At 44.9% G+C, this 27,334-nt stretch overlaps 1 protein-coding gene across 1 annotated transcript in view; it reads left to right on the top strand.

Moving 5' to 3' along the window:
* The window catches only part of CASQ1 (calsequestrin 1), a 156,842-nt gene that overhangs the window by 19,744 nt on the left and 109,764 nt on the right, over nucleotides 1-27,334 (top strand). The window contains exon 2 of the mRNA XM_078670090.1: nucleotides 7,052-7,136. Coding sequence (XP_078526216.1) covers nucleotides 7,052-7,136 — 85 coding nt within the window. The remainder of the gene's footprint in view (nucleotides 1-7,051; nucleotides 7,137-27,334) is intronic.

Raw genomic sequence — 27,334 nt, 5'->3', positions numbered from 1 at the left:
GCTAGGGGAGTAATCCACCAGGGAGAAAACGTATTATAACAACATGAAAAGGGACCTCCCCAAAATGGTAAGGGACCAGCGAATGGATTCAACCAAACTCCCACAGGGAATCAATTTTATTTTAGAAAAAAATTATTTTTTTATATATACGATCATTTTGGATAAAGTTCTGATAGCAAAACACACAAGGAAGTTGTCATGTTGACTAACTTCTAATACATAAAAATTTCATAAGATGGTACAAAAGACAAGAAAAACATCATCCCAAAAAAATAGAACAATAAAAGCATGACATGCAATTCAGTCATTCAATCAATCAACCACAAACTATCATACAATACATACATCCATACTCAATCAAAACATAATTTCATCATACATCAGAAGAAAGAGCGCCGACGCGCGTTTCGGAAAAGACAATTATTTAGGAAATTCCTTCATCAGGGCGCATTTTGTAATTCCATGAATCAGCGCGGTCTTCAAGGGACCCAATTTGTAGTGTCAAATCAATTCGTCATATAGTTTATGATCTCAATAAGGGCTGACGAAACGTATTTCAAAGCACAATGCTGCTGCAAATATCTGAGGCTCCAAAAGGAAACAAAAATACAAGCCTCGAAGGAGTTCAGTTAAATACAATGGGAACGGGAGGGGCGTCAGAGTAGCCTCACCGTTGTGTTAATCTTTCTATGATGGCGGCCAAAGTGGAGAGAAACGAGATGAATAAAGGATGAAGGACTATTCGTGTTTATTTAGAGCGAAGACGTTTGTTCAAGGAAAGCATTTCCTCCTGTAGAGGTCCGAGCGGATGTTTCCGGATATTTAACGGACGCCAAGAGTTGACTGCTCCTTGTAGACAATGCGTCTGGGCGGTAGATGGGCGCATAGATACGGTCTTGCATGTGGTCGGAGTCCTCCTTGTATATCCGGGACCATTCGCTGGTCCCTTACCATTTTGGGGAGGTCCCTTTTCATGTTGTTATAATAGTTTATTTATACCTACTTCAGAGGTGGATGCTTGAGCACAAATATATTGTCAACTTACGCCTTGACAACTTTTATCTAATACTAAAATGTGCTATAGCATCTATATCATAACATGCTTGTCGTACCATTATGTGATATCCATGTGATATAAGATATGCCACAGGGAAAATCTACAGGAGAATAAGCATATTTACCAAGTTGTATTTACAACAAGGGGTGGTGATGGACAGAGTCTCTGAATTAAGCAGAATACTCTCACCCAGTCAAGAGATCAGGGCTAGATCCAACACCGTTTTTTAGCTCATTGCACCATCCCAGTTTCAGAACCTGGCTGTATTCAAATTAGTCTGTCCCTGGCCCAGTGCATCATGGGAACAGGGCAGACCAGACTACAAAAGCCAATTCTTACACTGGGAAGGAAACAAGCTTCCGGGGACCGGTTTCTGGACAAAAATATTTACAACAAGGGGTGGTGATGGACAGAGTCCGGTCCCCGGAAGCTTGTTTCCTTCCCAGTGTAAGAATTGGCTTTTGTAGTTTGGTTTTCCCTGTTCCCATCATGCACTGGGACAGGAACAGACTAATTTGCATACAGCCAGGTTCTGAAACTGGGATGGTGCAGTGAGCTAAAAAACGGTGTTGGATCCAGCCCTGATCTCTTGACTGGGTGAGAGTATTCTGCTTAATTCAGAGACTCTGTCCCTCACCACCCCTTGTTGTAAATATTTTTGTCCACCCTAAGCGTGGAAGGGTATACTCAGACATGAGTCCCTTGCTCATTGCACCATCAGGATTCAAGCAAGCCGGGCCGAAGACGGCTGTAATGCCAGAAACCGGTCCCCGGAAGCTTGTTTCCTTCCCAGTGTAAGAATTGGCTTTTGTAGTTTGGTTTTCCCTGTTCCCATCATGCACTGGGACAGGAACAGACTAATTTGCATACAGCCAGGTTCTGAAACTGGGATGGTGCAGTGAGCTAAAAAACGGTGTTGGATCCAGCCCTGATCTCTTGACTGGGTGAGAGTATTCTGCTTAATTCAGAGACTCTGTCCCTCACCACCCCTTGTTGTAAATATTTTTGTCCACCCTAAGCGTGGAAGGGTATACTCAGACATGAGTCCCTTGCTCATTGCACCATCAGGATTCAAGCAAGCCGGGCCGAAGACGGCTGTAATGCCAGAAACCGGTCCCCGGAAGCTTGTTTCCTTCCCAGTGTAAGAATTGGCTTTTGTAGTTTGGTTTTCCCTGTTCCCATCATGCACTGGGACAGGAACAGACTAATTTGGATACAGCCAGGTTCTGAAACTGGGATGGTGCAGTGAGCTAAAAAACGGTGTTGGATCCAGCCCTGATCTCTTGACTGGGTGAGAGTATTCTGCTTAATTCAGAGACTCTGTCCCTCACCACCCCTTGTTGTAAATATTTTTGTCCACCCTAAGCGTGGAAGGGTATACTCAGACATGAGTCCCTTGCTCATTGCACCATCAAGATTCAAGCAAGCCGGGCCGAAGACAGCTGTAATGCCAGAAACCGGTCCCCGGAAGCTTGTTTCCTTCCCAGTGTAAGAATTGGCTTTTGTAGTTTGGTTTTCCCTGTTCCCATCATGCACTGGGACAGGAACAGACTAATTTGCATACAGCCAGGTTCTGAAACTGGGATGGTGCAGTGAGCTAAAAAACGGTGTTGGATCCAGCCCTGATCTCTTGACTGGGTGAGAGTATTCTGCTTAATTCAGAGACTCTGTCCCTCACCACCCCTTGTTGTAAATATTTTTGTCCACCCTAAGCGTGGAAGGGTATACTCAGACATGAGTCCCTTGCTCATTGCACCATCAGGATTCAAGCAAGCCGGGCCGAAGACGGCTGTAATGCCAGAAACCGGTCCCCGGAAGCTTGTTTCCTTCCCAGTGTAAGAATTGGCTTTTGTAGTTTGGTTTTCCATGTTCCCATCATGCACTGGGACAGGAACAGACTAATTTGCATACAGCCAGGTTCTGAAACTGGGATGGTGCAGTGAGCTAAAAAACGGTGTTGGATCCAGCCCTGATCTCTTGACTGGGTGAGAGTATTCTGCTTAATTCAGAGACTCTGTCCCTCACCACCCCTTGTTGTAAATATTTTTGTCCACCCTAAGCGTGGAAGGGTATACTCAGACATGAGTCCCTTGCTCATTGCACCATCAGGATTCAAGCAAGCCGGGCCGAAGACGGCTGTAATGCCAGAAACCGGTCCCCGGAAGCTTGTTTCCTTCCCAGTGTAAGAATTGGCTTTTGTAGTTTGGTTTTCCCTGTTCCCATCATGCACTGGGACAGGAACAGACTAATTTGCATACAGCCAGGTTCTGAAACTGGGATGGTGCAGTGAGCTAAAAAACGGTGTTGGATCCAGCCCTGATCTCTTGACTGGGTGAGAGTATTCTGCTTAATTCAGAGACTCTGTCCCTCACCACCCCTTGTTGTAAATATTTACCAAGTTGGCCCTTGTTATATGTGGCACCTATAGCTGATCCTGGCTTTTTATCCAACAACACTTTGCAAACTGGGCCTTCAGTAGCGGCCCGTGCAGGTAAGAGCGGTAAGGCAGTGGGGCCAGGTGGGGTGGGGGGATCTTGACCGGGGAGAGAATGTAGCCTTATGGCTAGAGCAGTCAATCACGAAGCTGGGGAATCGGGTTCGAGTATCAACATCAACATCCTGTGATTCTGGGCAAATCACGTAATCTCCCTGTGCCTAACAAAAATGAATGTGTCCATCTGTATTGAAACTGGTGCTCATGTAAAGTGCTCTGATACCTGATTTCTCGGGTCTAGTTCGCGCTATATAAAACTCTACAAAATAAAAAGAAATAAAAAAGGCAGATGACGACAAGGGAAAAATAATTATTTATTTAATTTCCCTCATGGTCGTCTGTCGAATCCACACCCATGGTATGCTCAGACGTGAGTCCCTTGCTCACTTTGCCACTGGAGTCAAGCAAGCCCGGCTGAAGACGGCTGTAATGCCAGAAACCGGTCCTGGGAAGCTTGATTCCGGTCCAGGGAAGACATGGCTTGGCAGTTCGGGCTGGACTGTTCCCATGAGGCACAGGGTCAGACTGATTTGCATATGGCCATGTCTGAACTGGGGTGGCGGAGTGAGCTAGAGAACGGTGATGGATTAAACCCAGATCAGTTGACTGGGGGTGAATGTTTGTATTGTCAACTCTCCGTCCATCATCACCTTTGGTTTTTCTTCTGAATCCACACCCCCCCAACCCAGTCCCACCGTCCACAGTTCTTATATGCATGGGCAGCTGCTGTGGGCCTCGTAGGACAATTCTTAGAATGTAAATCAAAAAATTCTAAGCAATGAGTGCCAAAACGCCAGGATACTGGGGGTGTTACGCATAAACTCAGGGCACTTTCCACAATTGAAAAAGGACCAATAGAGAAACAAGCATTGGAAATGCAATAGGTCTCGCATTAGGAAAGTTTGATTTTTTATATTTATGTGTTGGTTTTGAAAATAGCAAAATTAATAGCTTTGTCAGTTACAATGTCAATAGTTTTAACTTTCGCAAATGTGACACCTATAGCATTTGTAATGCAATGTGTGTTGTATTTACGTGACTTAGATGTATTGATATTACAAATAACAATGGCTTTTAATTTTGTAAATAATTACTTAAATAAAATGTATTGTAATTTATAATGGCAATAGCTTAAACGTTTGTAAATAACTTTTGTGAAGATTATGTTCAGTGTATTTTATTGTGACGAAAATCCAAGAACATTGCATTTGCACCTACACACACACAAAGCCACACACACACACACACACATATAGATGTGGTGGTGGTGGATCTGGGGGATATGGTGGTGATGGATGCGGTGGATGTGGTGGTGGTGGATGCGGTGGATGTGGTGGTGGTGGATGTGGTGGTGGATGTGGATGTGGTGGATGTGTTGGTGGTGGATGTGTTGGTGGTGGATGTGGTGGTGGATGTGATGGTGGATGTGGTGGTGGATGCGGTGGTGGATGTGGTGGTGGTGGATGCGGTGGATGTGGTGGTGGAAGTGGTGGTGGATGTGTTGGATGTGGTGGTGGATGTGGTGGTGGATGTGGTGGTGGATGTGATGGATGTGGTGGTGGTGGATGCGGTGGATGTGGTGGTGGATGTGGTGGTGGATGTGGTGGTGGATGCGGTGGTGGATGCGGTGGTGGTGCATGTGGTAGATGTGGTGGTGGTGGATGTGGCGGCGGTGGATGTCATGGTGGATGTGGAGGTGATGGTGGATGTGGTGGTGGATGTGGTGGTGATGGTGGATGTGCTGGTGGATGCGGTGGATGTGGTGGTGGATGTGGTGGTGGTGGATGCGGTGGTGGTGGATGCGGTGGTGGATGTAGTGGTGGTGGGTGTGGTGGATGTGGTGGTGGGTGTGGTGGATGTGGTGGTGGTGGATGTGGTGGGGGATGTGGCGGTGGATGTGGCGGTGGATGTGATGGATGTAGTGGTGGATGTGGTGGTGGATGTGGTGATGGATGTGGTGGTGGATGTGATGATGGATGTGCTGGTGGATGCGGTGGATGTGGTGGTGGATGTGGTGGTGGTGGATGCGGTGGTGGTGGATGCGGTGGTGGATGTAGTGGTGGTGGGTGTGGTGGATGTGGTGGTGGGTGTGGTGGATGTGGTGGTGGTGGATGTGGTGGTGGATGTGATGGATGTAGTGGTGGATGGGGTGGTGGATGTGCTGGTGGATGTGGTGGTGATGGTGAATGTGGTGGTGGTGGATGCGGTGGATGTGGTGGTGGTGGATGTGGTGGTGGATGAAGCCGGGATGCTCAGACAGACCGGGCACTGAGCGCGCAGCGCAACAACAAGCACTTAAAGCCTACTTCCTCAAGAGACAGCTTAATGCAGCACCACACCGTGTCTGCAGCTTTCCATTAAAGCTGTTTAATAGTCTTCCCTTGCAGTAAGTGAACCTCGTTTCAAGGACGCGTGGCGTGGTAGTGCGCTATTTGAAGCACACAGGCACTTCAGCGAATTTATTGCATTCATATTCCCTTTTATTTGTAGCAGAGGCCGCCTAATGTCTGTCGCTGCGGTGTGCTGTGTCGCAGCCTTGTTTATGCTGCTGCACTAATTCAAGCTAATTTATGCCGGTAGGATAGCTAGCGCCATGATTTTGCACGATCGCGGCTGAGACATGCGGTGGTCTCCGTGTCACAAGAACATAGACGGCCCACCAGCCTTTCAACACTCAGAGGTGGCTAGATCAGGTAATATTACATTAGGAAACATTAGCGCATGCCCTTTGCAGCGCTTAGAAATGGCACGGACGCGATCTAAAGCGCTACATAAAAAACAAGATATCCATGTGCGTGATTCACAAATAAAAATCTTTGCACTGACTTCCATCTGCCTCGGTATGTATTATTATTCTCTACTACACACAGAAAAGGAAATGGCTACTTGCAAAGGAAGCTTTCAGTGTACAGATCGCTTTATACCGCATTCTTCCAGGCGGTGTCACCGTGGATATACTTCAAGAGTACCTGTAATAAAGGCAGGAAAGGGAAGTGTAGTAGGAAAACAAGGAGAAACACGAGAGACGGCCTGCGGCCGTCAAAGTGAAAGTGGGGGAGGAGAAATGCGACACGGCGGGAGGGGGCGGAGCGGGGAGAGCGGCATGAGGGTGTGAAGCAGCCGGGGCCTTTGAAGTGAAGCTAAGCTTCACTTCAAAGGTGTGGGAGGAGTGCGGCTGAGGGAACAGACGGCGATTTGATGATGTGCACGCGCATTTTAGGTCAATGCGCTTGCGCATTGACCTAAAGCCACGGGCACAGCACCAAATCGCCACAGTTAGGTAAACTTTGTTTAAAGCCCTATAGTCTCGCTTCTCTCAATGCGCATGCGCATTGATAGGTCACGAGACCTAAAAATGTGGCAAAGGTGCTCTTAACACATTGTCTGAAGAATATACAGCGTGCTATGAAATATGTTTACTTCTATTTCCATGTACACACTCTGAAACTTTCTCCTTTCTCTCCCTTCCTCTTTCTCTCTTTGTTTCCTCTTCTTCCTAGTTAGCAGCCCAAGTCCTGGAGGATAAAGGTGTGGCCTTTGGACTCCTGGACGCAGAACACGACGCCTCAGTGGCAAAGAAACTAGGTATGCTTACTAAACTTTCATTTTCCTTCCTCTCTTTCTCGTTATGTTTTTGGTGCTTTGACGTAGTCACGCTCTGATTCGTCATGAAGCTCACACCACCGGTGGCTTGGAATGAGTGTAAAAATATAGCTTGAAAATCAGCGTGAAATCTCATTCATTGTGCGAGTTTTTTAATTAGAAACTGAATGAATCAATCAGGCAGAGGTTCTACTTCAGCCTCTGGTATATATGCAGTGCGACTGACTCGACACATATTATTTCACGTCACATCTGCCTTGGCTCTTAGATTGGCATTCGTTTCTGGTTAAAAAAAGACTGTATGATACAGTCTTGAACAAACATGCAGAGAAATGTGTCAGAACATTACAAAAATCTGTTCTTAAAACGTTCATCTATTTGTTAACAGTTTCTTACAAAACAGCAATTTGTGATAAACTATTGCTTTTAATGAACTTGAGCACAACTGTCAGCACAACAAGCTAAACATCGAAACAGTGCAATGAAATGCAATGTGCCTTATCACTTGTTCATTTGCATGAAATTCTCTATTCGGGAATATGCGCAAGCACCCGCGACGACACAGACACTGAGGCGCACCCCAGAAGTGATCGCTCTCTCTTTTTTTAAAAAATCTGGAGGTAGAATGCCACATCTCATTGGCATAAAAGAATAAAAACAGTCTGTATAATATCAATATGATATCATAAATACATATCACAGATCAGCAATCCCAGAGACCGCTCAAGACATCCAATAGGCCCCCACCCAAGCAATGATACAATTTACAGTGCTTTCACAGGTTTCATTTATTATAAAAGAAGCCCAAACGTTGTGAAATCTCTTCATTTTGCCTGACCTGGCAGAGAATAGCCACTCCCCTTCCCTGACCCTCTAATTTGTTTCTAGCGGGTCCAGAAAACAGGGTACCGGCTTAGATCTCCACCTCTGGAACAGCGGAGACCTTGCCATCGACATCGCAACTTCCGAAACTCCCATTGGACAGGCATCATAGGCAAGAACCCAACAGAGCTAACATGGAATCTTGTGGTATTTGGATCTTTAACTGGTTTTCTAAAAATCTAACAACACTTTCCTATAAATTACCGAAATTACCCTAATACCATATAATGTGCCCCCACCAATCCACCACAGGCCCTACCACACCTAAAACCATTGATTCAATCCGGATTTATTTTATTTAAAAACTGAGGCGACCTGGAAATCAATCATTTTGAAAAAAATTGCATCCTACAAAAAGTGGAGCTTTTTAAAGCAGAGAAGTTTAAATCATTAACTCTCCGCCAGATTGTCCCTAGGTTGCGTCACATTCTCCTCTGTAAGCCACTTCACAGATACCCGTTCATACACATTCATTTTCTCTCAATATAACAAATAACGATTCCAAATGTCTATTTTCTGCTTATCAGAATGGTCTATCAATTTCAATACAAACCTTTTTGTCTGACGTGATCCTAGGATTAAAATTTCATAATAACCCGAGAGGGCCCTATAGAACCACTGCAGCCAAGCCTTACCACTTGAAATCTGTGGTTGAAACTCACTCCAAGTGTCCATCTGTCATACAACAGGAAATGATCAAATATCAACAAACCATTCATTCCCCACCTGGCTACAATAGCTGGATCCATAGTACCCCCATTTCACCATTCCAATTGACCTAATTGAGTTTCATAGTTAATGTAAGGAATATCATGGCCTTATAAATTAGGCTCTTTTTTTAAAGTCTTTGCAGCATGGTATAGCTCACTTTTTGGGACATTTAATAAGTCTTGGAAGGTCTCTGACATGATTTTCTTCAAAAATTCTATCCATCAATTCATTCTGCTGGTAGCCATATAAAAAGTGAGTTTAATTGAACCTAAACATATATATAGTGTGCGAAATGTTCAAAGTAATGACTTCTGGCATGGAACAGTCACTCCCGCTTCCTCTATGCTCCTATATAAAGTAGTGCCAATCTTGTGCTGGAAAATGTCATAAAAAGGATTAAAAAAAATTGAGTTTACAAGTGCAAAAAATCTAAAAAAGCAACACATCAATCAGCTGTGAAATAACAAATTAAAATGAGGGAGAACGGCCATTTTTATTAGGGCGACCCTTCAAAGAAGTGGAAGGGGAAGCAACGCCTATCTAGTCAATAATCCTTTGACTTTGCTTAACAGAGGCTTATAATTTAGATCGTACAATCCACTCGCGTCTTCTGTAAAAATAACCCTAGATACCGTTAAGGGCGGGAGTCAACGTCGCCCCAAAACTCTAAACGTAACTCCTCCACTCCAGCAGTTACTCAAAATGATGTCCGTTTTGGATCCTTGCAAGCATTTGTTATTGCCAGAGATATAGTTAGCCTAAAACTTTGCGAGAGGAGGAAATCAGCTTGGAGAATAAAGTTCATTTTCAAGTTTTTTAAGCATAGTTCAGACACGCATAGGAGAGCATTCCTCTATGAGAATGGCTGGCAAAATATTTTTTAAGCGCTGACAATGACGAGAAAATGAAAAGGAAATATTTAATTTTATTTTTTGAAATGCATCCCGTTTTCCTATAAGGAAAACGGTTTGCATTAAAAAATAAAGACTGCTTTATTGAGAAAGCATTCATAGACACGGTGGTAGCTATAGGCTAGGTTTCCACTATAGAAATGCCACATACATACCAACATACAGGGAGTGACTAACATGCAAGGGACAGTTGTGTGGTGCAGTAGCTATAGTGGGTGCCTGCCACGGTGCCCTTGGGTCTTGCGCTGCAAGATGCACGGTTTCCCACTTCCACAAAGTTCTGGCTGCATTGCATCTCTTTAAAAACACTCTGCGCTGTGTATTATAGAAAAGCATATTTGAAGCTGCAAATCTCCTGACTTCACAAGTTAGCATACTCCTATATGAATTGTGCTGGGCACGTTTGACATAACACTTCTGAACCACTGGGAATACTGCAATCAGTGTGATCCGCTTTTGAGTTAGTCTGCAGTGTTACAAAGAGGAATTTATATTATGCAGATAAGTCCCACTCTGACCCCCCAAAAAAGACTCTCTGGCACTGGCTGCAGCCCTCTGCACGAGGCGACAGGCAACGTCACAGTGAATCTTGAGGTCCTATTTGTTCAATTTTGCAGCTAATACTATTTCATAGGTCGCCTTTCTGTTCAGTGCTAGCGCCAAGATGTAGAAATAGCAGATGTGTGTGCATCATCTCATTGAAAAAAACTGGATGTTTGAAAATTACAAATATGCTAAATCACGTTGACCAAGACGTTTTCTACAATTGTGGAATCAGAGCAGCATTTAAATAATAATGATCACGTACACCGGATACAGCATGTGGGAAGGAAGGCAGACAGAAAGACTAAAATGGGAGGCAAGGAGGAAAGTGAGGAAAGCAAGGGGCGAGAAAAGTATTAAGAGGAGAACACGCAAGCAAACAGACAGGAAGGGAAAAACTAGGACGATGGATGGATAAATGGATAATGGATGGATGGATAAATGGATGGATGGATGATGGATGGATGCATGCATTGGTGGATGGTGGATGGACGGATGGATAAATGGACGGATGATGGATGGATGCATGAATTGATGATGGATGATGGATGGATGGATGGATGGATGGATAAATGGATGGATACATGGATACATGGATGGATGCATGCGTGTATGGATGCATGGATGGGTGGATAAATGGGTGGGTGGATGCATGCATGGATGGATGGATGGGTTTGGTTAAATGGATGGATGATGGATGCATGCATGGATGGATGGATCTGTCTCAGTAGTAAACGTCATGGTTGTTTTAATTGCCAGAACAATAAAAACATTTACACTATCAAACGGAGAGATTAATACTTTGGCAAGCAAATGTTAACTGGACCCAATAAAAATAATAGGGTTCTATAACTTCTGTTACATTTAGGTCCATTTAAAATACACATCTAAAATAAAGTTGCAACTATTTTAATGTGAATGACCTGTAACATTGTATTAGAAAAACGTTTCATTATGAAAAATACTACTTTGCTTTGTTGAGGTTTCATTCTCCAGCTGCTCACGTGAAACAGGAAACCCAAGAAGCACTGAGGGTGTGTACACCTTTTTAAACAGGCTGTTCTCCTAATAGCCACAGGAGGGCGATGCAACACTACTCTTTGGAAAGAACATATTAAGTTCCCATTTAGAAGTTCGATTATTTCCTTTACGAAATAGTACAATTAATTCGTAGTGTAACCATAGCTCTCCCCTGACCTCATGTCACGAGTAGGCCATGCAGATAGTCCCTTTTTCAGCAAAAATCGGTAATGCAAGTTTCAGCTTCGAAGAATGGGGGATTGTATGATCCTCAGGCCTGTCCCCAGACACGAGGCTGGTCGTAGTAGGTACCACCTTCTTGAGTTGAGATAAGGCCGCGCATTCCCTGAATCCAGGTGAGGCAGGACCAATGCGTGAACCTCACTGTGCAAGTCCAGCTCTGCCAAGTCTCCCAGGTGCATGCACTATGAACTCCAGGTTTTTCTTTGAATTCTGGGACTTGTAGTCTTGGGTATTGAATGATAAAACCGGATTTCAAGTCCCGAAATCAATTAAAAACGTCTGGTTTAGTGCAGCACATCACTCATAGACCAGGGAAGCTAGCCAACTATACAAGTCAACTGGAATCGGTCATGTTCTCAGTAAAGCGAGTTACCACACCTCACTCATGTCAAGCATGGCGGTAATGCTTCGGGAAGGTATTAAATGGTTAATTTTTTTAAAGGCTTTTCAAACATGGCTGGTGATTATAGGAGCTGATTTTGTAACATCAGGATTGAGTTCTGGAAAACCACACACCCCACAGGAATTATGGGCCCTGTCTTCACAGCCATTCACGGTAGAGTAGAATACTTCTAATGACCGGCTTAAATGAGTTTTCTGCCAATTGAAGGCAAAAATGGCGGGACAACTTTAAAATACTGTTGAAATGCAATGCAGCGCATGCAACAAAATTCGTTTTATTTATTTATGTTTACTTACCTCTATTCGTCCGTAATCCGTAGATTACTACCCCCCACCCTGCCCCTCCCCGTGTCAGCGCCCGGGAGCACTCCCACCACGGGCCGCTACTGGTGGCAGGTGCCTTTTTATGTCTTACATAGCAGGTATAGTTGCCAGATGTTATAAGAAAGCAATTTAATTGACGGCATGATACTGGCTTTAAAATTGCATTTTAATTATGTTCTTAATTATTCTTCTGTAATTCTATGCTGATGAGCGCTATCATTCTGTGAGCTCAGTTAAAGTAACATTTTTGCCCTTCTAGTTTTGAGAAATGTCCCAGTTTTTGGCTTGACAGTCCGGGTCACCCTGATTAAGATGGCACCTAGGTCAGCTCAATATTCCCTGTCAATAATACCAGTTTTCGGCAGACCACTCATGTGGTGTACACAATCGTTGAGAACAGAATGGCATATTTATGCTAAAGACACGGTCTTCCTGCCCATAGCTGCCACATGCGTGAGCTGCGCTGGAACAGGTTGCTGTGGTTCTGTTTTTTTGTGGAATTCACAATACTACAAATCCCAGAATGCATTGAAAAAACAGGCCTGGAGCAGTTCGAGACAATAACAGACCTGGGAGACTAGGCCTGGCTGCAGCCTGTCGCTGCCTGCGCGCACGTGGCACTGTGTGCGCCATGAGGTGACGATTCATTGGCTGCGAAGCGTGACTGCTTCCGGTGCAGCACTTCCGGGCACATGCTCTGGCTGAGATACCGCGTGACAGGGAAATCACATCAGTTTTTGGATCATTTACTTTCACGACAGCGCTTTCGACGCGCGGTGTGCGTGGATCTAAGAGAAAGCATGCGGAGGCAACCGGAGGCTCTGCCGGGAAGAGGTTAATGTCCTCTAATGCTGAGGCCTATTAAAGTTAAAAGTGAGCGTGAGCGTTGCCATAGAGACGCTTATTCTCCTGCTGCCTTTAACAGGGGGAATATTGTTCTTTCGGAGGCTTCAGGGCAAATGGGATGTTTTGATGCAGTTGTGTGTACGTGTGTCTTCATGTGTATATGTCTGTACGCTCATTTGCACAAATATGCCTGTAAAATTAAAGGAATATATACCCGTGTGTGGAGAGGTCTGTTTGCATGTATGCTAGGTGGTGTTTGTGTGGCAGAATCTGTGAACTAGTGTATTTGAAGGCGATTAAAAAAATATATATATGATATAGAATAAAAAATATCCCAAGGAAAATGAAGTTATTTTAAGCCATCAAAGAGTTTGCTGGTCAATACTGAGCGTGATCAGATTTTGAAAAGCCTATCATTTCAGTCAGTAGTGTGTTTAGGTACTCAGTAAGTCATCATAAAAACATGCTTAATATATCCTTAATTTCAGCAATTCATTCATCAGCCCACTGACTCACTCGGCCACTTTCCCATTACACTAAAAAACACTTGGGTGCAAGATAAATTAAAATAAAAATTAGAAAAAAGAAAATATGCCACTGCTTAAGTATGCTTGCAATAAAAAAAAGTCAATCATAGCATCAGGTGGGAATCTTGCGGTGATATTGTACCTAGTGTATCATTATTTAGAGTTCAAAGAAGGCTGCCACACTTAGAAGCAATGTGTTGGCCATCTTAGAATGATAAATGGTGGTAGAATATGGTTAATGCCATTCCAAGATGTCTACCAGATTTAGATTGAGTAACCCAGTGAGGTGCAACGCATTGTAGACGAAATGAGCAGCAAGCAAGTGGCCCAGCAGCACTGTCAAGAGATCTGCAAGATACTCTAAAAAATAAAATCAAAAAGTGGAAGGAAAGAAATAAACGGAGACGTAAACAAAGAGAAAATTGAAAACTAAAGCACAGAATTACACTAATTTTCAGGCAAAGTACTGTTTCTCGTAGGGCAGAGTGAGAATGATACTCAAACAGACTACTGATCCAAAGACCTTTTATGGATGTTTATGAATACATTTATATGAACGTATACATTTTTTATTGATACGTTGAATCCTGGCAGACAACTACATTTTTCAAGTCCTCCAAAATGGATGTAGCAAGGATTCTCTCAGTGCAGATCTTATACTTCACAGGTTGTGTCAAAGAGGGTACCAAAACCAGAACCTTGTTTACTAAGGTAAAAAGTGAGATTCCAAGTAACAAATACCTGCTTAAAGTCTATAACAGGAAGTGATAACAAGCCATTCCTGAGGCCTATTGGCTTTAACATATGCTTTTCATTTTAACTAGGTCAGGCCACCTGCCTTTGTTGTAACTTTTCCTAACAGATCATGACTTCTGACATAACTTTTCCCAATTAACTAATCAAGCTTTGTATTTTAAAGATGTCTTGTTCCCATCACCCTATCCAACCTGCTATGTTGAGCACATTTTAAAGCTAATGGCTACAGAACCAATCCCTATGGTATTCTGCAAGGGTGATTTATTTTTATACAAGGACGCGGAACTTGTAATAGCAAGTCTGCAGGGGGGGAAAGCCCCTGGGCTAGATGGAATCCCCTCAGACATTTTTAAACACGATAAGGCCCAGTGGGCAAAATACGCGACCTTGTTGGGAAATGGCCTAGCGAAAGGGGCAAAAATCCCAAATATATGGAAGGGGGCAATAATAATACCGATCTTTAAGAAAGGCGATCGGTCACTCCCGGCAAATTATAGACCAATAAGTTTGTTGGCCACCATGCAAAAAGTGGTGGGGAAGATGTTGGTTGACAAACTTATGGCCTGGGTAGATGACAACAATGCTTTATCCCCCTTCCAGGCAGGATTCAGACGTGCAACCAGCACGGTTGACCAAATTTTTCGCTTCACCATGCTGCGGTGGGGGACTGTACTCTTGGGCAAAGGTAGGCTCTATGTAGCATTTGTAGATCTCAGGGCCGCCTTTGATCTGGTGCCAAGGCGCACGCTGTGGGAGGTTCTGTACAAAATAGGGGTCCCACCTGATTTGCTCACGCTGATAATGCGTCTGCATGAAAGCAATTATGCAAAGGTCCAGTGGGGAAGGAATGGGGAATCCACCACCAACTTCCCAGTTGAGCGGGGGGTCCGGCAGGGATGTGCTATGGCACCCCTGCTGTTCTCCCTGTTCATTAATGGCATCGTAGACAGGATATTGGACGCAATGGTTGATGCACCTTCGTTAGCGGGCATCAGAGTTCCAATTCTGATGTTCGCTGACGACACTTTGATCGTGTCTAAAACCCCGTCGGGTCTCCAGCGAGCCTTGAACATTTTTGACTCATTTTGTAAAGAACGGGGTCTCGAGGTCAATGTAAACAAAACCAAGTTGATGGCCTTTGGGCAAAAGCGTCAATCTCGACCCAATGTATTTTTGAACAACATCAATCTAGAGTTGGTAGATGTTTTTACATACCTTGGGGTCGAGATATCAAGTAAACTCGGTTGGTCAAGACACATAGAGAAGGCGGTGTTGAAACACCGGCAGATTTCTGGAGCACTCAGGGTCGAGCAAGTAAAATCCAAAACCAGGCCTATAAAACCTGTTCTCATGGTTTATGACGCAAAAGCACTGGGCGCAACCCTTTACGGGGCTGAAGTCTGGGGCTTTGAGAGTCTTACTACCCTCCAAAGATCTGAGAACAGGTTTGTGAGAGGGATAACTAGTCTCCCTCAAAGTACCCCACTGATACCGCTTGGTTTGGATTTAGGTAGAAGATCGCTTAGTGACCGTGCCCGTCTGAGGCCTATCCTTTATTGGAGACGGCTATGGACTACGGTGGAAATAAGACACTACGCTGAGGGGTTTTTAGCATTAGCCAAACTAGATGTTTTCCATAAAATTATATGGTTAAAAATGCTAAGGGATGTCCTTGCAGAGCTTGGGCTCTCCAAATTGTGGGAAAACCCCCTCGGGGAAGTATTCCCTAGTAAATCCAGTATTAAAGAACTATATTGGAACCACATTGATCAAAAACTTTGGAGGAGCGTAACCTCGGAATCCATGGGGGGTAGATTCTTGGAAATTAAACAAAAACCATCCTTAGAAAAGTATTGGGACTGTATAACTGTTCCAACAGATAGGAAATTATTTTTCCAGTTAAGGGCAGGCTCTCTCCCCCTGAGGTGTATGACGTCCAGGTGGAAAACTGGAGGTAGTGCGTGTTGTCCGTCATGTGGGGCCCCCAATGAAAGCATCGCACATTTTCTTTTTTCGTGTGTGGCTTATGTAAATCCAAGGAAATCCTGGCTAGCTCCAGTATGTAGGAACCTCGGTGTCCTAAGTGGTGTTGAGGGGCTGAGAATTATTTGCTCCTCCACTGAAATGTCCATCGTACTCGGAACTGCCAAATACCTAGGGTGGGCATGGTCCCTAAGGAGGAGGGCTCTATCCACTGATGTGTTCTGAATTCTACATTTTCAAATTTTCCCATGTATGACTTCTTCTTGCAGATAGCAATTAGGAGATATATATGAATTTTAACTTTAAAATGCGGTTAACATGTATGGTATGAGTTTTTATTGCATAAACTCGGGAATGGTCCGTAACGCGGAGGTTTCTGTATTGTAACATGCATTTAGTTTCCGCATATTATGAAAAAGCTTATTTTAGCTTCAATTGATAAACAATTTTTATGCTTGTGTATTATGTATTTTTAACTACAAATTAATTGTTATAGAACGTTTGATGTTTTTAAGAAATGTATGCAATTTATATGTGTTTGCTTTTATGAGTGTATAACTCGAATAAAGCTTTTTCTACGATGAACATTTTAAAGCAAATTTATCAGCACCCTCAATCTGATGCAAAATTTGCTGATGTAAAAAAAATGTTTCCAGTTCAAATGGAACACAATTTACTACATATAAGCACCACATGTGGTGCTGCACTGGGCCAGACCTTTGCTTAAATGGCCACCCTTTGGTTGCTGAAGTTTTTATTTGGCTGATAAACTGATAATATTAAGGTGAAACAGTTGCCCATAAAACATTAATGCTGTGTTTAAATGACAAAATAGAAAAATAATATTGCCACAGAATATGCTGCCTTAAAACTCATAATTTGCCTTTCATTGTCACCTACTTTAGTCAACTCTGCTTCATCTTTAAGTCATCAGTGCACCATAATTGCAGTGGTGTTGATTTTATGGTAACGTTTTAGTTATATCTACATTTTCAAAGGATGTAGAGATGCATAGCAGTCTACCTCTCTGTAAGGCAGTAGAAGGCTGAGTTTTCAGCACAATGACTGTGGTCATCATGTTACTTAATAATCATGCACTTGGCGGATTTTCCTCCTACTGAGTAGTATTGTGTTTGATTTCCATAATGGTTTGTAATTTCACTTTAACTATAAGGAAGTTGTGGTGGGCGGGCTAATCAACACATGTGAGAAGACAGCCACAGACACATAGAAGTGCACTTTACAGAAAAAAATAAAATTTAGGGCAACTGTAGAGTAGTGGAATTTTGCCTAAGGGAATTTCAATAATTTTAATTGATGGCTCTGTCAGATAATACTTAAATCATGTTAGGGTTGACTATGGATTGGTGGTTCAGTCATGTACTATCTAAGATGGATGTCTGCTATGTCAGATAAGGGTGGAACATGGAAGGATGTCTCGCATGGGCAGGTATGAAAGATGGAAGGAAGGTTCAGTCAGGTAGGGGGTGGAAGGAGGAGCGTAAAGGTGGAAGATAGAAGGATGGCTCAGTCAGGTAAGAGTGGAAGAGGAAAACATGGCTGGAAGGTGGAAGGATGGCTCACTCTGGTAAGGGTCGAAGATAGAAGGATGGAACAGTCAAGTAAGAGTGGAGAAGAACGATGACTCAGTCATGTATGGATGGAAGGGGAAACAACCTTTACAATGCAACTTTTACAACGCACTACCATTACAACGAAACTTTTACAACGCAACATCCATTACATCGCATGCCATTACAACGCAACCATTACAACGAATGACACTACAAAGCATACCACTACAACGCATGTCATTACAACGCATACCATTACAACGCATAACATTACAACGCATAGTACCCTTACACTATCCAACATTTACCCTACTGTTGCACCCCCTGGAGTTAGAATAGTAATTTTTACCCCTACACTATCCAACACTTACCCTACTGTTGCACCCCCCTGGAGTTAGAATAGTAATTTTCACCCCTACACTATCCAACACTTACCCTACTGTTGCACCCCCCTGGAGTTAGAATAGTAATTTTTACCCCTACACTATCCAATACTTACCATACATGCAATGTAATGTTATGTGTTGTAATGGTATGCATAGTAAAGGTAGTATGCGTTGTAATGGAATGCGTTGTAAAGGTAGTTTTTAAAAATTCCTTGTAATGGCATGCGTTGTAATGGAATGCGTTGTAATGGATGTTGCGTTTTAATAAATGCGTTGTAAAGGTATGCGTTGTAAAAGTATGCATTGTAACGTCATACATCCGGATGGAAGATGGAAGGATGGCTCACTCAGCTAAGGATGGAAGATGGAAGGGTGGCTCGGTCAGGTAATGGAAGAAGATGAAAGGAAGGCTCAGTCAGGTAAGGATGGAAGTATGGGTCAGGCAGGTAAGGATAGAAGGGTGGCTCAGTCAGGTAAGGATGGAAGGATGGCTCAGGCACGTAAGGATGGAAGATGTAAGGGTGGCTCAGTCAGGTAATAGAAGAAGATGAAAGGATGGCTCAGTCAGGTAAGGATGGCTCAGTCAGGTAAGGGTGGAAGATGAAAGGTTGGCTCAGTCAGTTAAGGGTGGCTCAGTCAGGTGAGGATGTAAGGATGGCTCAGTCAGGTAAAGGAAGAAGATGAAAGGATGGCTCAGTCAGGTAAGGATGTAAGGATGGCTCAGTCAGGTAAAGGAAGAAGATGAAAGGATGGCTCAATCAGGTAAGGATGGAAGGGTGGCTCAGTCAGGTAAGGAAGAAGATGAAAGGATGGCTCAGTCAGGTATGGATGGAAGGATGGCTCAGTCAGGTAAGGAAGAAGATGAAAGGATGGCTCAGTCAGGTAAGGATGGAAAATGGAAGGGTGGCTCCGTTAGGTAATGGAAGAAGATGAAAGGATGGCTCAGTCAGGTAAGGGTGGAAGGGTGGCTCACTCAGGTAAGGATGAAAGAATGGCTCAGTCATGTAAGGATGGCTTAGTCAGGTAAGGGTGGGAGATGAAAGGTTGGCTCAGTCAGGTAAGGATGGAAGGATGGCTAAGTCAGGTAAGGAAGAAGATGAAAGGATGGCTCAGTCAGGTAAGGATGGAAGGATGGCTCAGTCAGGTATGGAAGAAGATGAAAGGATGGCTCAGTCAGGTATGGAAGAAGATGAAAGGATGGCTCAGTCAGGTATGGATGAAGGGATGGCTTAGTCAGGTAAGGATGGAAGCTGGAAGGATGGCTCAGTCAGGTAAGGATGGAAGATGGAAGGATGGCTCAGTCAGGTAAGGATGGAAGATGGAAGGGCAGCTCAGTCAGCTAAGGATGGAAGATGGAAGGGCGGCTCGGTCAGGTAAGGATGGAAGATGGAAGGGCAGCTCAGTCAGGTAAGGATGGAAGATGGAAGGGCAGCTCAGTCAGGTAAGGATGGAAGATGGAAGGGCAGCTCAGTCAGGTAAGGGTGGAAGATGGAAGGGCAGCTCAGTCAGGTAAGGATGGAAGATGGAAGGGCAGCTCAGTCAGGTAAGGGTGGAAGATGGAAGGACGGCTCAGTCAGGTAAGAGTGGAAGGGTGGCTCACTCAAGTAAGGATGAAAGGATGGCTCAGTCAGGTAAGGATGGAAGATGGAAGGGCGGCTCAGTCAGGTAAGGATGGAAGGGCAGCTCAGTCAGGTAAGGATGGAAGATGGAATGGCGGCTCAGTCAGGGAAGGATGTAAGATGGAAGGGCAGCTCAGTCAGGTAAGGGTGGAAGATGGAAGGGCAGCTCAGTCAGGTAAGGATGGAAGATGGAAGGGGAGCTCAGTCAGGTAAGGGTGGAAGAGGGAAAGGCAGCTCAGTCAGGTAAGGATGGAAGATGGAAGGGCAGCTCAGTCAGGTAAGGGTGGAAGATGGAAGGACGGCTCAGTCAGGTAAGAGTGAAAGGGTGGCTCACTCAAGTAAGGATGAAAGGATGGCTCAGTCAGGTAAGGATGGAAGATGGAAGGGCGGCTCAGTCAGGTAAGGATGGAAGGGCAGCTCAGTCAGGTAAGGATGGAAGATGGAATGGCGGCTCAGTCAGGTAAGGATGGAAGATGGAAGGGCGGCTCAGTCAGGTAAGGATGGAAGATGGAAGGGCAGCTCAGTCAGGTAAGGGTGGAAGATGGAAGGGCAGCTCAGTCAGGTAAGGATGGAAGATGGAAGGGCAGCTCAGTCAGGTAAGGGTGGAAGAGGGAAAGGCAGCTCAGTCAGGGAAGGATGGAAGATGGAAGGGCAGCTCAGTCAGGTAAGGGTGGAAGATGGAAGGACGGCTCAGTCAGGTAAGAGTGGAAGGGTGGCTCACTCAAGTAAGGATGAAAGGATGGCTCAGTCAGGTAAGGATTGAAGATGGAAGGGCGGCTCAGTCAGGTAAGGATGGAAGGGCAGCTCAGTCAGGTAAGGATGGAAGATGGAAGGGCGGCTCAGTCAGGTAAGGATGGAAGGGCGGCTCAGTCAGGTAAGGATGGAAGATGGAAGGGCAGCTCAGTTAGGTATGGATGGAAGATGGAAGGGCGGCTCAGTCAGGTAAGGATGGAAGATGGAAGGGCAGCTCAGTCAGGTAAGGATGGAAGATGCAAGGGCGGCTCAGTCAGGTAAGGATGGAAGATGGAAGGACGGCTCAGTCAGGTAAGGATGGAAGATGCAAGGGCGGCTCAGTCAGGTAAGGATGGAAGATGGAAAGGCAGCTCAGTCAGGTAAGGGTGGAAGATGAAAGGATGGCTCAATCAGATACGGGTGGGCCATGGATTGGATACTCACATAAGGGTGAAAGATGGATGGGTGGCTTGGTTATGTAAGGGTGGGAGGATGGTCCAGCCATGGAAGGTCCTAAGTGGGTGGATGGCTCAGGATGGAAGATGGAAGATGGATGAATGGTTCAGTCATGTAAAGGTAGATGAATGGCTCAGGAAGTAAGGATGGAAGACGGATGGGTGGCCAAGCCGTAGGAGGTGCAGAAGTGGTACATAGCTCAGGCAGATAAAGACTGAAAATGGAAGGATGGCTTAGCTAGGTAAGGGTGGAAGAGGAAACGGTGTCTCAGCCAGTTAAGGGTGGAAGATTGATTAATGGCTCTGACATTTCAGGGTAGTATTGCAACCATTGGAGTAAAGCAACTTACAATAAAGCAGTGTACCGTCCTATTGTAGCAACTAATCCGATCACTTTCCCTATCATGAGTTGTGTGCAGACATGCCACTGATGAATCTGCTCTGAACCTTACAAACTCTTGGACACATGATTTGGCCCTAAATCAATCATCTTATAAATGTCCTATTACACATAACTACATAACACGTTATGTTGTGTTATGCTACGCTATGCTGTCCTACGTTATGTTATGTTGGGCCATGTTTTGTTATTATATGTTGTGCTCTGCTGTGGAGAGTTGTGTTGTGTTATGCCATGTCATGTTATGTTATGTTGGGCCATGTTATTTTGTGCTGTGCTGTGCTGTATAGTGTTATGTCATGTCATGCTATGTTATGTTATGTTGGGTCATGTTATGTTATGCTGTGCTGTGCTGTATAGTGTTATGTTATACTGTGTTGTGTTGTGTAATGTTATGCTATCCTATGTTATGTTATGTTGTGCTGTGCTGTGCTCCGTTGTGTTATGGTGTGCTGTGTTGTGTATCCTTTGGAAAACAAAGTTCTAAAAAGGGAAGAATACATCACAGAGGAAGAGGCGAGTGTACCAGACACAGTGATAGTAACTTGTGTTTTGGATCTGTGCTGATAGTGTCAAAGCTGCTGCTTCTTCGCCGTCTGCCGGGTTTTAAAGTTTACCCTACACCAGCTGGGGCATGGGAGCGACAGTGGCCAAAGAAACAGGAAAAATGTTGTGTAAAAGAAAGATTAAGATATTATACTCATTGAAAAGACATTCGGCAAAGGATGGTCTTGCAAAGTGTGTTTTAAAACACGGTGTATTCCTGAGAGTTGGAGATGGTAACCCCAGATTATGATCTCTGCACATGAGAGTGTGTGCACCCTCCCCCTGTGGAGCAAGAGGCCCCCGGGGGCGGGGTGTCCATCCCCATAGCAGCTTCCTGTGAGTCATTGGAGATAGAAACCGACCTCTAAATTAGTAGGGCTTTAATATATCGTGTTTGGCGATTTGGAATCGACGTTGGTCCTCAATATACTATTATGGCCCACTGCTGAGGGCCATACTGATCATTAAAGGCCCTTCACCCAAGTTCTGACTTTGAATTACAGCCTAGGGCCTTAACAACCAGGACAGCCACCGCAAAAGGGCTTTAATGCTATTTGAACACTCTACCCACTGGGGGTTGAATGTTCTACATAAATGGGGCCATTCAATCTTGCTCTAACAATCACCCAAAAAAGTATTCCAGGATGTTTCTCTGTTTAGTGATATCTGCTCGAGCCCTAACGTGACATCACTTCCAGCGCGCAGACCATAAAACATGGGGAAGCAGGAAAACAAACATTGCAATGTTGGGCAGCCATTCTAGTCCTTCCACTATGTTCATCACTTCAAGTGAATAGTTGTATGCCTACCAGTATTGCACAGAGCAGGTCTCAGCCAAATTGCGCTCACGCAAAAGGCGTAAGCTAATGACGCATGCACAAGAATGCAGGAGCCACAGCACAGCATTTCGGGGTGGCAAACTCTCCTAACTGCAGTGAAGCATTACTTTCAGGCTACAGGCTACACAGGTAACTGGAGGGGTGCTGGAGTGCTGGGAAATCTCACATCTGCTCACATGCAGGGGGCACCGTTAAAGTGGGTGAAATTGCAGGAAAATATTCACTAAATTATGCCAAATTACACAAAATTTCATTTGTGAAATCGCAGTAAAATATTCACGGAAATCATGCCATCCTTTATGGGTTCCGGAGTAGCGTGCTACTTGCCGAAAAAGCGCTTCAATGCCTCATCAGGGGTAGTAAGCACTTTATAAATATAATTACAATACAATACAATACAAATTCCATGAACCTTCTCAATGGGGATTTGGGTGGCAGCCCAGCGAAGGAAAGTCTGCCCTCCGGGGTCTTTGGGGAAGTGGTGCAGTCCAGAGGACTGCACCGCGGGTTTTGGGCTTCTTTTGGGCTACGTTATAGCCCAGTTATATTACCCTTCCATTTTGGGTACCAGCCACCATTTTAACGCGGTGGCACAGTGGCTGGCACCTTCATCTAGGTTTTTGTCCTCTTCCCTCCCCTCCTCCTTTAGCATTAGCATACAATGTACTTAATGCAGGATGTCTCCTCCATCCTGGCGGGTCGTTTCCATTGGCACAGGTGCACAAAGGGGGAATAATTTGTATTATGGTTGTCGCTTGATTCATGTGCACCGGCGGTCGGCTGAGAAGTTTCCAGGATTTACACAAGTTTATTGTTTGTCAGCGGCAGTTCAGGCTGAAGGGGAATGGGTAGGGAGTTTACGCCTGGACGACATAGGATGTTAAAACGTTAGGTAGGAAGTTCAATCAGGTTCAAAGGGTAGTTAAGGTAGGAAAAGGGGAACAGCTGTTAGGGGTCCCACTTTATGTTGAGCAGCTCTGATGCAAATATGTTATTCAAGTTTGAAGAGGTTATCGGGGAGGGCTATTTTAGGGGTGGGGTAGTTTATCTTAGGTGAGTAATGAGTATAGTGAGGCATTAGTTTTGTAAGGCAAAGGCCCAGGTTATGTTGTAATGTGCACCTGTCTCAATAACGCGGCCTTTTTCACACATCCCAGTGGTCAGTGGTCTGTGCTGTCCCCATCTTCCCCAAAATCTGTGTGTAGGAATCTCACCTGAAAATAGTGCGCGAGGGAGTTCTCTCCTTTCAAAAGACTGATTAAAGGAGAAAATATTCCTCAGCCACGATTATTCTGTTCCCATCAAACATATTTTGCTTAAACTAATCTCCCACAGGTGAAAATCATACAAATGTCATTGTATTTTGCTTACTTAAAATGGCTGGACGTAAGACCCTGAGATGCTATTTATCAAGTGCATCGTGCAGGCTCCAGCCGTGCAGCCCCCCCCCCCCCCACCCTTCAGTGGGTCACCATTCGGCCCAAGGTCAATGAATATCTGTGAGATATGGGAGACTCCGGTGCCCCGAATCTATTGTAGAGGGGGGGGCATCATTTTGTGTCCTGCCACTGAGATGCAATTCATCAAGGGCATAATGCAGGTCCCTGTGGCACAGGGGGCCCTAACTCTTCAGCGGGGCCTGCCATTCAGTCCAAAACAATTTCTCAGGGGCGCAGCATCACATTCTGCAGGGGGCCTAACATTTTGTACTGTGCTACCGCAACTCATCTGGGGTGGGGGGGAGGGGGGGGGCAACTCTAATGCCCAGTCCTGCTGACCTCTGAGGAACACCAGCCTGTTGGGGAATCTCACATCCCTCCAACATGGCAGTCAGCCTGAGGACCCAACACTCCCCGCAGCAGGCCTGGATCCCTCCGCGGGGAGCACTGCGCCCACCCTTGTGCATAACAATCGTGCCGAACAGAAGGTGCAGGGAGCTTATGTGAGTCACACGAGTTGTTTATTCGCGAAGCTTCTGAGCTCACACATGAGTTATCCACTGTTTACAGCTATACATCAGGCTATGATCATGAAACTCATTCCATGCCAGGGTGTCTCATGCACAAGCTGGGGAGGCTGGTTTTATTTTTAAAGACACAGTACACTTCTGACATCCACTAAATCCGCAGAAAAGTAAAACCATGCACCACCGTGTAGGCCATTCCACAGTGGGTCATAGAAGGCCTCCAGCCCACAACCCCCTGAATTTATGTAACACACACACTCTCTTTTCCCAATCTAAGAGAGAATTTAGCAGAGATTTCAAATTGTGTTATGTCAAATGTGAGTCACTTCTCCAGTCGTCTTTGTTGCCAGATCACCAGGTCAATCAATCAATCAGGAAATTATAAGCGCGCTACTCACCCGTGAGGAACTCAAGGCGCTGGGTCGGGGGTTCCTCGGGGTGATTTTGTATTTATGCCAGGGTAATCTTCACTTGATCTTCATCATTTTGGTATTAAGCTTGTTACGTAAAATGCTGTTACCCCATTTCGAGTGACTGAGATGTTGTTTGAATATAAACCCATATCTCAGGAGACAAGTAAACAAAGCTTATGAATAGAACGTGAGCTGATGTTGTCCGCATCACACACGAATTTGTACCTTTTGACCAAAATGCATACTCGCACCCCAAATGGGTGTGAGGATGCATCTCGTGTTAGAAAATAGTACAAAATGGTGGACAGTCATATCACATATTTTCACCTCATTTTTGGGGTTTCTGAGAAATTATGTGAATTTCGAAGCCCAGTGTTAGCGTAAGGGTAGGATTAGCATAAAGGTTTTGATATGTTGGGTAGGGGGCGACATCTGGTCACCTGGTTGTATAAAGCGATACGGGAACTCTCTAATGTTCCCCTAGTGTCCTTGCGCACCACCTGGGAAGAAGACATCGGGCGCCCGCTACACGACTCGGAATGGACCAAGGCGCTTGAAGCCCCAAAACGTACATCTCGGAACGCCCGTTTCAAGAACATCCAATTTTATATATTACACAGATATTACACATATATTACCTGACGCCGGCGCGGCTGCAGAAATTTTACCCCACCACTCACTTCCTCTGCCCCAGATGCCACTCCCCGACCGCAGATTTCCGTCACATGTTCTGGAGCTGCCCAGACCTCCAACCCCTATGGCGAACGGTACACAAGACCTCACAGGCCTCACAACCCTAGACACCTGGGAATCCAGCGCGTTGGGCATTTTCCACATTCCGAAACAGCTCCCTGCACACAATCGCTTTGTATCCCTGGCACTACTACTAGCAAAAAGATGTATAGCTATGCACTGGCGATCATCAGAGGGCCCCCCCACAGCAGCATGGACGGGGGCGGTGTGTAAGTGGGCGGCGGCGGAAGAGGACGCCCTGCGGGAGGAGGAGGCGAAGGGCGCCCGTAAAAACCACATTTCTATGGAATGGGCCGTGTTATTGCATTGTTTCCGACAGCTGACGCGCCCTGATGATCCGAGCACTCCCACCCCCACAACTACATCCACCCCAGCAGACCCCTCCGCCCCCGCGAACCTACAGCCCCTAGACAACGCCTAATGCCGGACGTAGGCGACCCCTCAATCCCACACATCTACCCTGCTCCCAGAGCATCTGGCCCTATGCTCAATCTGACACGACACCCCCGCCTTCTGGCAACCCGGCCAATGTAAGCGCGAACCCCTGACCCCTCGGACGCCCGGCCCCCATATCTTCTCAACATGCCCGTGCAAACGCCCAGATGCCCCTTCCCCGAGTTTTGTCTCCCCAGTTACTTGGCAACACCAAAGTATAGCCTCTGCAGACCCACACCAATGCTCCCCATGATGTTGATTCACATGCTTGTGCCCTTTCCCCTCTTTTTGAATTTCTTTTTATCCTGCATTTTCCAGCATTTGTGATTACTTGAATGGTCTGTACTGCTCTAATAACGAAATGCCAATAAAAACAAGTTAAAAAAAAAAAAAAAAGTTTTGATATGTATGCGTTAGAATTAGGGTGAGGTTTAGCGTTTGGATTGATGCAAAATTTAGAGATGGAACTCGGGTTAGGATTACGATGATGGTGTGAGTAAAGTATGCAAAGGAATCCAGGGAAATGAATATGTTAAAGGTAAGGGTATGGGTAAGGATTAGGAATTATTAGAATTATGGTTATGTTTGGGCTAAATTTAGGGTAAAAGTAAGGGTAAGAGAAATGGTAGTGGTGAGAATTAGCAAAAAGGCCAGGGTTAGTGTAAAGGTGTCTTTAAGGGTTAGGATAATGGGAGGGGCTAAAGTCATTATCGGGTTTGAGTTCAGTTTGGCGTCAGTATAAACGTATGGGTATAAATGTTATGAGTGTAATATGAGTGTAAATGTTAGGGTAAAGCTGGAGATAAGGGTTAAGGTTAGGGTAAATTTAAGATTATGGTCAATGGTAAAGGAAAGGGGAAGGTTTTTTTTTTTTGTTTTTTTTTTTGTTTTTTTTTTTGTAAGATGTTTATTAC

Source organism: Lissotriton helveticus, chromosome 12 (genome assembly GCF_964261635.1).
Source record: "Lissotriton helveticus chromosome 12, aLisHel1.1, whole genome shotgun sequence".
Lineage (NCBI taxonomy): Eukaryota > Metazoa > Chordata > Amphibia > Caudata > Salamandridae > Lissotriton > Lissotriton helveticus.
The sequence above is the reverse complement of the archived record's forward strand: the minus strand, read 5'-3'. Positions and strand labels throughout refer to the sequence as shown.